The following is a 9,557-nucleotide window of genomic DNA, read 5'->3' on the forward strand; positions in this document are numbered from 1 at the left end:
AGTATAAAAACCTCCAAAACCTTAAAGAAGGAAGGATTTTTAGACTTCCTGTTGATGGGGAAAGCAAAGCACATTTTTTATAACGATCTTTTGGGGTGTTCTGGTACCTGCCAGGATTTCTCTGAGGCTTCCAGCAGTGTGGAGAAAAGCTCCTGCAAAATCACCATCTTCTGCTTGAGCAGCAGCTCCCGGTGCAGGGCCTCCTGTGGGGAAGGGAGATAAAATTGGGCATGTAACACCATTATTATTATTATTAATTATTTTAAATATTTAAATATCAAATTATTATTTAACAATAATATTTTTAAAGCATTATTCCTGATGAAAACCAGCTTTCCCAGTGGGTGCTCAGAATGTTTTGGTACCTACCTTCAGGTAGTTGGACAGCTGCATCATTTCCTGCAGGGGAAAGGGCAAATGTTTAAAAATAGGATTATATCAGTTTATAAACATTTAATGAACTGGCTACAAAATCTGAATGTTTTGAAATAGAAGTGAATTAGCAGCCTATATTTGCATGGTCGAGGAGAGCCTGCTGGGGTTTGTTTGGGTGGGTTTTTTTCCAGGGAAATGAAAATATTTTTACAGCAACTGACTGTGTTGGAGTTGGGGCGTTTTTGCCGTGCAATGTGTGACATCAAGGCAGGTGCTGAGTGAGAAGAAATCAGTGCCTTTCCTATAGCAGGAGTGTCATAACTTTGGAAAATACAGCAATTTAGCACCACTCAGTGTCCCAGTCAGAAATTCATGGGATGATTTAGGTTGGAAAGGACCTCAAAGATGATGTAATTCCACCCCTTCCACCAGCCCAGGTTGCTCCAAGCCCCTTCCAACCTGGTCTTGGACACTTCCTGGGATGGGGCAGCCACAGCTTCTCTGGGCAACCTGTGCCAGGGCCTCCCCACCCTTAAAGGAGAAAATTTCTTCCTCATATCCACTCTAAATCTGCCCTCCTTCAGCTGAAAGCCACTTGAAAAACTGATTTAATTTGTAGGAATTCCAGGTTGGTTGTTCCCAGTGTTTTGCTTACCTTATTAAAAAGTGCTGTTCCACAGCTGAAATAAAAACCAAAGTGTGTCAGTGAGGTGTGTGATGGGGGGTCTGCAACTATCTGTGCTGCTGGACACCCTCTGCCACCCCCCCAAGAGGTGGTTTTGTACAGCAAAAGCTTGGGCCTTTTTGAGGGGGAACATTTTGGGCTTGGGAAGCTGCTGCTCTGGGGGATCTGAATTCCCAGCCCAGGGAGGGAGGGCAGGACCAACTCACTCTGTCTGCTGGCTCGAGTCTTTCACTCCTTCTCTTGGATTTGTGAGGGTTTGTGTTCCTGTGAAGGCAAGGTGAAAGGATGTGAATGATCCCCCTGCCTGAGGGACCATGAACTTTGTCTTTTAGGGTGTCCATCTCCACTCCCAGATGGCCCCTAGGATGGGCAGCAGTTTAAATAGTGTCCAGTGACAACTAATAGGGGCAAGAGACAAAGAAATATCCTGTTCTGATGGACAGAGAAGTAGAAGCTGAATAATCCTGCAGAGATCCCCCTCTCCTGTCCCCTGGCTCCACCAGCACTGTCAGAGCTCATCATCCCTATTTACATCCCACCCTCAGAGGGTCCCAGCCTGGGAGGGCTCAGCCAGGGAGCTGCTGTGGCTGTGACTGGTGTGAGACTTCCTTGTATCCAGTAAATCATATTAATGTAGGAAGGGGGGAAAAAAAAAAAGCCCCCAGAGCTCTGGATAATGCTGGGATAGTGACAGGGAAACTGTAGGGCAGAGCATCTTCTTGGCAGCACTGGGGGTGAAGCTGTGGGCTGGTTTATCCCTCCACAGGAAAAAGTATTCCTAATTCCTGCAGTGTTCAGGAGAAACTCAGACTGGGCTGGTCAAAGCTGGCTGGGGAGCTGGGGTTGGAGGGGAGCCACCAGCTCATCCCAAAGAGTTTGGTGATGGAGACAGGGAGGTGAGAAAGGGATGCTGTGGATGCTGCTGTGCTGGGAAACCAGAGCATCCCTCACCTACCTTGGGTGTTCACAGAGTCACTCTGCCCAGGAATGGTTTCTGCTGGAATGCCAGGGGGGATGTGGAGGTGGAGCAGGGGCTGTGCAGGGGGTGACGTGGGGCTGCTCCACAAGTCCTGGAATGAGAGGGCAGCTTGAGTCAGTGTCTCTCCAAAATAGGCTGAAGGGAAAGGGTTAAGGCCTGGTCAGGCTTGGTAGCTGTGGTGACTGGGTGAAGAGCCTGAAGAAACCATGGCAAGTCCACAAGGATCTGCTGCTTTGGCTGCAGCAGCTCCAGAGCTTTTTTGGGAAAGTGGAGGAAAAACCAGCTGGCTGCTGGGGTGGGAGGAATGGCAACACCAGAACAGGTCAAGGAATCCCCTCTAAGTGTCTTGACATCTTTTTGGGAAAGATGAGGACTTTGAGTGGCAGGGAAATAGGTCCTGGTTTAGGTCTCTGCTGCCATTTGGCTGCCTTGGAGCAGAGGTACCAGTTCTGCACTGGCTTCCCCCAGGGCTGGAGCCTTGATATCTCTGCAGGAGTAAATAGAGAAGGCCCTGTGAGCGTGTAAATGCCTGTTCCAGATTCCTGTGACTAACCCTGGTGAACCAAACGGCAGCAGGAGGTTGGTAATTGCTCTGCTCGGTCTTGTGCTGCAAAGGGAGTTTGAGGGTGTGCCCGGGTAAGTCACCTCCTGTCTGATTGTCTGTGCTCACACAAGTTTGTGAAGCCCCAAGGATGAACTCAGGGAATGGTTCATTTTACACAGGTAGAAGTTTAGGAGGAAATCTCTTTGGTTCTGACTGGGGTGTTTTGCAGCCTGCCACAGATGTTATTCAAGACAGAAAGCCCTCTGGGTTCCTGTCAGCTGTGCAGCACAGGGCTGGCAGTGGGTGCCAGGGAGTCTCCTGATCCCTCCACCCTTCCTGCGAACAGCAAAGGTGGCTGGAGGGAACCCAGGTGCTCAGAGCTCGCTTAGCAAGGCTAAAATAACCTGTGTAAGTGCAAACCTGTAGCCTGGCAGCTGGGATGTGGCGTTGTGCTTGGAGGAATGGCAGAAAATGCCTGGCTCAGGGTTCGGAAAACAGGAGAGGAGCACTCGGGGCGGGGGTGACAATGTGTGTGCCTGCACCTGACTCTGCAGGGCGTGAGGAGAACACGTGTTTTTGTGCAAATCCCACGTTTTGGCTGCGCTGTGACGTGGATCCCGGTGTTCTGGTGGGTGCTGAGCTGTGCCCCGAGGGCAGGGGTTACCTGGAGCAGGACGGTCGGTGAGGAGCCCGGTGGGGTTCGCGCCTCCGGCTCCCGCCTCGGGGATGCCCTTCCCGCCTCGCCCGCCAGGTTTCTCCTCCTCAGGAACTCCCTCTGGCGCGGGCTGTGGGGTGGCTGCCCCGCTGCCCTCGGGAGGTGCCGGCAGGTGGTCGCGTTGTTCCTCCTGCGCAGGTTCTCCCTGCCCTCCTGCCGCCGCTCGCACTTCTCCTCGTAGCTCTCGCCCGAGCGCCGGGGCCGGGACCCCACCCCGGGCTGGCTGATCATCCTGGGCTGTGACCTCCCCGAGCTCCTCTGGCCTGGTGGAACTGGGGGAAAAGACGCCGTTTGGGTCAGAACTAATGGTTTCTAAGGTTTAGTGAGTGTGAGGTGTTCGGTTCTGGAGTCCTCAGGCAGGGGGTGTAAATGTTGCTGCAGAACGACCTGCAGGGATCCCCGACAGGAGGGTGTAGCCAGGGGAGGGTCGGCCTCTCCTCCCAGGCAACCAGCAGCAGGACAAGAGGGCACAGTCCTAAGCTCTGCCAGGGGTGCTTTGGGTTGGACATTAGGAGGAAATTCTTTTCAGAGAGGGGGATCAGACCCTGGAAGGGGCTGCCCAGGGAGGTGGTGGAGTCACTGTCCCTGGAGGGGTTTAGGAAGAGGCTGGATGTGGCATCATCATGGTCTGGTAGACAAGGTGGTGCTAGGTCAGAGGTTGGACTCAGTGATGTCAGAAGGCTTTTCCAACCTTGCTGATCCTGTAAATCCATTGCCCATGAAGTCTAAAACACACCCTGCTGATCTTGCTCTGTTGGGTGGGTCCTGACCTGGGATTAGCCAAGCTCTGGCTTTCTTTCATTGCACATACAAGTGTAGAGACCAACTATTATTCCTTGGGATTGATTAATTGTTAAGTTGTGCTCTAGGACTGGGGGCACAGGCTCTTAGTTTGCCTCAGGTGTGAATTCTGCCCCATGTCTTGGGAATTTGGGGCCCAAACCAGGCAGTGGCGTGGCCAAAGGAGGAGATCCTCCATTCCAGCACTGTTGCACTGTCTACAGGTGTGCACAGGGTGCAGGGATGGAACCTCCTCCCTCCTCATGACTTCTCTGCACAGTTGCAAGTCACCACTGTGTTATTCCTTACTGGATTTCAGTGGTATCAAGTGTATTTGAGCCTTTGCCTATGCATCAGTTAAAGGGAAAGCTGAGCAAGAACTACCCAAACTGCTTTTCATTCCTCCCCCTCTCTGGTCCCCTGGCCCCATCAGCAGTGGCAGAGCTCATCATCCCTATTTACATCCCATAAATGTTACTCAGAGGGGCTCAGCCAGGGAGCTGCTGTGGCCATGCCTGGTGTGAGATTTCCTTGTATCCAGTAAATCATGTTAATGTAGGAAGGAGGGGGAAAAAAAAAAAGAGGAATTTTAGTCTCTGAAAATTCAGGTTAAATGTTCCTCAGTGTGAAACAAAAACCACCAAAACTTCATTGGTCTCATTCTGTCTCAGGCAATTAGGAAGTTATTGAGTCTAATGGGAAAAAAAAATGGGAACAAGTAAGTCTCATTTACACGTGAAATACTTCCATGCTTTGAGTCTGCATTAAAATCTGCTCTGTAATTCTTTTTATTGGCCTTGTGTTCGCTGTGGAGTGCTCAAAGCTCATTCCTGGTGCCATCTTTCACTGTAGGGGCATCCTTTGCAAGAAGCACAGTGTTTTTTGGGTGGTCAGGTGCCCACAAGCCCCAGCCAGGGCACTGCTCCGAATGCTGAGCATTTTTCAACTGATTTTGCTGAGTTTTAGACAAGGTCCCATTAAATGTCCCGCCCAGTCTGTGCTCATCCATCCACTCCCATCAGGAATAGCTCAGCCCCTCTCCCACCTGCGCTGTCCCAGGGCTGGAATAGCCCCAGTTAACCAAAAATGCACTTTAAAGCAAGGTAAAGCTTAAAGAAATACACAGTCCATTACTCACCCTGAGCTGAGCAAACTGTTGAGGCCTTCTTGACAGGCTAACACTCTATTTCCTCCTTCTGTTACCCCAAATCACCCTCTCTAATTAAACATGTCCTTTATCTGTGCTTTCCAAGCTGTTACACTTCTTGCTTCAAGGGAAACAAGAAAAAAAAAAAAAGAAAAAAGACCAACAGTGCTTCTTGCTGGTTCATGTTACAGCTTCCCGGTGCAAGTTTTGTGTAGGCTGAAAGTGGGGTGAAAAAAGAGGAAAGAAGGTGCACGTTGCTGTTTTTAGTCTCTGCTCCCCCCCAGTCCTTTCTGGCCCTGGTGCTGTGGGTGCTCCAGCACTTACCTGGCCCCAGAGGTCCTGTCCTACCCCTGGACTGCTGTGCAGGAGCAGGGTGTTATCAGGCATGAACACGCTCCCACTGCCATCTTCGTGCCAACCCCCTCGTTTTCTGCTCTCACTCTCTTTTCTTCCTCGCTCTGTCAAACAGGAAACGTTGCAGCTGCAGCCGAGCCCCGGTTCCTGTCTCTGCTCACAGCCCCGGGTGTGGGACACAGGGCCCCGGCTCACGGGCACTTGGGTTATCTTGGGAGCCCAAACTCTCTCCAGCTTCTCTCTAAGCAGACCTAACAATTATCTTTTGGGCCATCTACTGGTCTCCACCATGCAGAGGTCGAGTGCTGGCTCATGGAACTGCTCGTGGCACTCGGTGACTGGGTTTCCCCAAAGCTGCTTTGGGGTAGAGAAATCCAGACTTAGGGAAGCACAGTAATGCTATTATTTTAAGGGCTTTTTGCGGATTGGAAAGGAGGGAGAGGGGGGGAAAAACGTGTTTTGGCAGCTGAGGAGAGCTCAGGAATGGCAGAAATTTATTAAGGTCTTTAGAGAAGCGAAAGCTTTGTTAATGCAAATCGAGAGGAGGTGGGTTTAGCCAGCTGGCTGCTGATAAGGACTCAGTGCCCTGGTAAGGGTTCTGTGCCCTGATAAGGGCTCTGTGCTTGTGCACGTGGAAAAAGAACACAAGGAAACGTAGAGATCTCGTAGTAATGTAGGATTTATTTTTACAAAGGCCAACCTAGAAGGGATATAAAAAGTTTCCTGGTTCTTGTGGCTTTGGGTGGTTTGTGCTGCTTGGCCCAAATCCCTGTTCTAGCTCGTGTCCTGTGGTACTTTGGTACCTCTGCCTTGGTGGCTTTCCATGGAGGAACAGTTTCTGGAGGTTGAGCAGGACGCTGGCAGCAGATCCTGCTGCAGGACTTCTCTGAAGTGCCTCTTGGGTGGAAAAAGCCAGTTGCAAGAGTTCATTTCTGAAAAGGGTGTTCTCCTGCCATGTTACACACTTCTAGAGCATCCCGTCTCGAGTTGCCAGGATGTGTCAGCACGGGAGGTGTGGAAGCAGCTGGGTTAACCCCCAAACCCCTGCTGCCTGGCCCAAGGGGTCCTGGCACACTGGCTGTCCCGGTGACTACGTTCTTTTGAGGTTTTCCACGCGGTAGCTGCTCCTGATGGAGGAGTCAAGGAATTCGGGGGCGATGTCCCGGAGGAGGACGGCAGTGCCCACCACCCAGGGCGGGTAGTGCAGCTCCCGCTGGCGCAGGAATCCAGCCCTGATGATCTCCAGGGCACACTCCTCCTTTGGAGCCGGTTTGTCCCGGATAACATGCGAGATCGCTCGCACGGCGCTCTCTGGGAAGGGGGGAGCACAGGGAGGGAAGGAGTGGTGTCAGATGGAGGGGCTGCCACAGGCACCAGCCAGGGTGTCTGGAGAATTCTCAAACTGACAAACTCTGGGGATCAGACCTGCTTAAGGAGGCTTGGAACAGTTACAATAACAATTACAGCTACGCCCTTCCCGTTCCTTTCCAGCTCTTGAGTGACCACAGGGTGGAATCCCCACCTCCCCTGCAAGGGTAGCAGAGTTAAAAGTCCCAGGCCACTCTTTTTAAAGAGTTGGGGTCCTGTTTCCACCATTGGACAGACACTGCAGGCAGAGGGTCCAGCAGTGGTGGCAGAACAGCCTGGAACCAGAGGGTGGGCCCAGCTTGGCTCTGCCTGGGAATGGACCGAGTCCTGAGGCCCCAGTGGTGCTGAGCTTACCTGTGTTGATGTAGCCCAGGATGCAGAGTGTGATGGAAACATTGACCTTGTCCATGATGAATTCGTGTCGCAAGGAGCTGAAAAATCCATCCAAGGCAAACTTGGTTGCAGAATAGGAAGCAGCAAATGGGGAGCCAACTTTACCTGAAGCAGAGAGACAACGTTGGGGTTCATGTGCTGGGCAGGCACCAGTTCTCCCTTCCTCCTGCCCTTCAAGGAGCTGCAGTATTGTGATTTAGATCATGGAGTAAACTGTCATGAATGCTTGAGGGAAATAAACAAGTGCAGGAGTGTTTAAAATGTAACATATGGCACGAAGCACCTTCTGTTTGGGGGTGATACTGTTCTTGCATTCAGGAAGAGACACCCACAGATAGCAAATCGTGTTTAATATGTGGCCATGCACGTAAAACAACTGCAGTGCCATGCATGAAGGTGATTAGTGGGTGACTAGAAGGACAAAATATAAGCTATAAATCTCCCAGAGGACTTGAATTGGGTGTCCAGGATCCAGGTCTTGCTGACCCTGACTCCCTCATGTGCTGACCTGCCAGGGATGAGACCACCACGATGCTGCCCTCGCTCTCCCTCAGCATGGGCAGGGCTGCCGTGGTCATGGCCACGTAGCTCAGGAAGTTGGTCTCCATGAGCTTTCGTATGTGCCCGACGTTCCCATCGAAGTAGTTGAAGGCAGAGTGACCGATGTGGTTTAGGATGAGCATATCCAGGCCACCTGCAAGCAGAGCACGTTTGCTGTTAGCAACAGGCTGAGCAAAGCAGCTTCCTGGGGGTTGAAATGACCCCCAAAGTGGGGCAGGGGATGTGCTGGGCAGCGAGGAGGGGCAGCTCCACAGCACCTACCCCAGGTGTTCTCAGCCTCCCTCACCACCACCTCGGGGAACGAGGGGTCCTCCATGGAGCCGCTGATGTAGCGGGCAGAGGCAGCTCCCAGCTCCAGGCATTGCTCCACCACCTGTGGGGACGGGGGGAATGGTGTTGACATGGACTCACCTTCACGGAGCACCCCCATCCCAGGCTGTTGCTGTCTCAGGGCATCTCCCTGTCCTGCTGGAAACCCTGCTCCCTTTATGGGACGAGACATGTTGCTTGGAAAACTGATTCTGTCTGCAGGGTTGAATGACAGCACATCTGAGCCAAATATTTAGTGTTTATAAATAGGGATGTGATTGCTTAATGTTAGTGTTTTGATTCCGTTTTATACAGGATACAAAACCAGTTCAGAACTGGAGAAAGGGCAAGGGTTGATCAGACGAGGACTTGAGCAGGCCTTGTCTGTGGTGGTGGAGGTCAGAATTCACAGCTGGAGGCTGTAGAGAAGGAAATGCTGTGCTGCCAGCATTGAAAATGCAATTTTTGTAGTGGGGGTTGTGTGTGTGTGTGTGTTAGAACAGGCTCGTGCTGGGGATACACTGGGGTGGGTCTGGAAGGTGTCTGTGGTGTTCCCATGTGGGTATCCTCATCCAGCCCGGCTCCGCTCGCCATTTACTTTGTTCAGCTTGGCCTCAGTCCGTGCCGTGAGCAGGAGGTGTGTCTCCATGCGTGCCAGGTGATAGGCCATCTGCTCCCCGATGCCGCTGCTGGCTCCCGTCACGATCACCCGCTTCCCCCGGAGCATCTCTGGAGAGGAGGGTGCGGAGCTCAGAGCCGGCACAGCCCCTGTTGTCTCTCCATCCGCACGTGGGCACTGTGCCTCCTCTCTGGCCCTGCCACCCCTCACCTTCGGGTGCGGGAGCTGCGGGCACCCCTCTCCAGACCCCCGCTGGAGCCCGATCCTTAATCCCGGCCCGGTGGGGAGAACGTGCGAAGCTCAGAGCCGGCACAGCCCCTGTTGTCTCTCCATCCGCACGTGGGCACTGTGCCTCCTCTCTGGCCCTGCCGCCCCTCACCTTCGGGTGCGGGAGCTGCGGGCACCCCCTCCAGACCCCCGCTGGAGCCCGATCCTTAATCCCGGCTCGGTGGGGAGACCGTGCGAGGCTCGAGCTCTGCACCCAGCCTGGCCTGGGAGCAGGGAGAGCCGGCTAATAAAAGGATTAAAGCAGAAAAGCGCGCATTTCCCAAGTCAGTCATTCACAGAGGTCGCACGCTGCGTGTCCCAGCAGAGCCGGTGTAACCCCGGCAGTTCTTCCCCTCAGCTCAGGAAGGACATTGAGGGGCTGGAGCAGGTCCAGAGGAGAGCAACGAGGCTGGGGAAGGGACTGGAGCACAAGTGCTGTGAGGAGAGGCTGAGGGAGCTGG

At 52.9% G+C, this 9,557-nt stretch overlaps 2 protein-coding genes across 2 annotated transcripts in view; both read right to left on the bottom strand.

Annotated features, from left to right (window-relative positions):
* Positions 1–5,687, bottom strand: part of TRAF3IP3 (TRAF3 interacting protein 3) — a 14,378-nt gene extending 8,691 nt beyond the window's left edge. The window contains exons 1-8 of the mRNA XM_029962489.1: positions 5,550–5,687; positions 5,217–5,346; positions 3,248–3,570; positions 2,016–2,130; positions 1,267–1,324; positions 1,031–1,055; positions 370–399; positions 108–203 (exon numbers count right to left, since the gene is read on the bottom strand). Coding sequence (XP_029818349.1) covers positions 108–203; positions 370–399; positions 1,031–1,055; positions 1,267–1,324; positions 2,016–2,130; positions 3,248–3,529 — 606 coding nt within the window. The 5' untranslated portion in view covers positions 3,530–3,570; positions 5,217–5,346; positions 5,550–5,687. The remainder of the gene's footprint in view (positions 1–107; positions 204–369; positions 400–1,030; positions 1,056–1,266; positions 1,325–2,015; positions 2,131–3,247; positions 3,571–5,216; positions 5,347–5,549) is intronic.
* A 560-nt stretch (positions 5,688–6,247) lies between these two features.
* The window catches only part of LOC115307729 (corticosteroid 11-beta-dehydrogenase isozyme 1-like), a 4,003-nt gene continuing 693 nt past the window's right edge, over positions 6,248–9,557 (bottom strand). The window contains exons 2-6 of the mRNA XM_029962540.1: positions 8,809–8,939; positions 8,163–8,274; positions 7,849–8,034; positions 7,302–7,445; positions 6,248–6,890 (exon numbers count right to left, since the gene is read on the bottom strand). Coding sequence (XP_029818400.1) covers positions 6,670–6,890; positions 7,302–7,445; positions 7,849–8,034; positions 8,163–8,274; positions 8,809–8,939 — 794 coding nt within the window. The 3' untranslated portion in view covers positions 6,248–6,669. The remainder of the gene's footprint in view (positions 6,891–7,301; positions 7,446–7,848; positions 8,035–8,162; positions 8,275–8,808; positions 8,940–9,557) is intronic.

Source organism: Manacus vitellinus, unplaced genomic scaffold, assembly GCF_001715985.3.
Source record: "Manacus vitellinus isolate BGI_N305 unplaced genomic scaffold, ASM171598v3 scaffold_47_pilon, whole genome shotgun sequence".
Classification (NCBI taxonomy): Eukaryota; Metazoa; Chordata; class Aves; order Passeriformes; family Pipridae; genus Manacus; species Manacus vitellinus.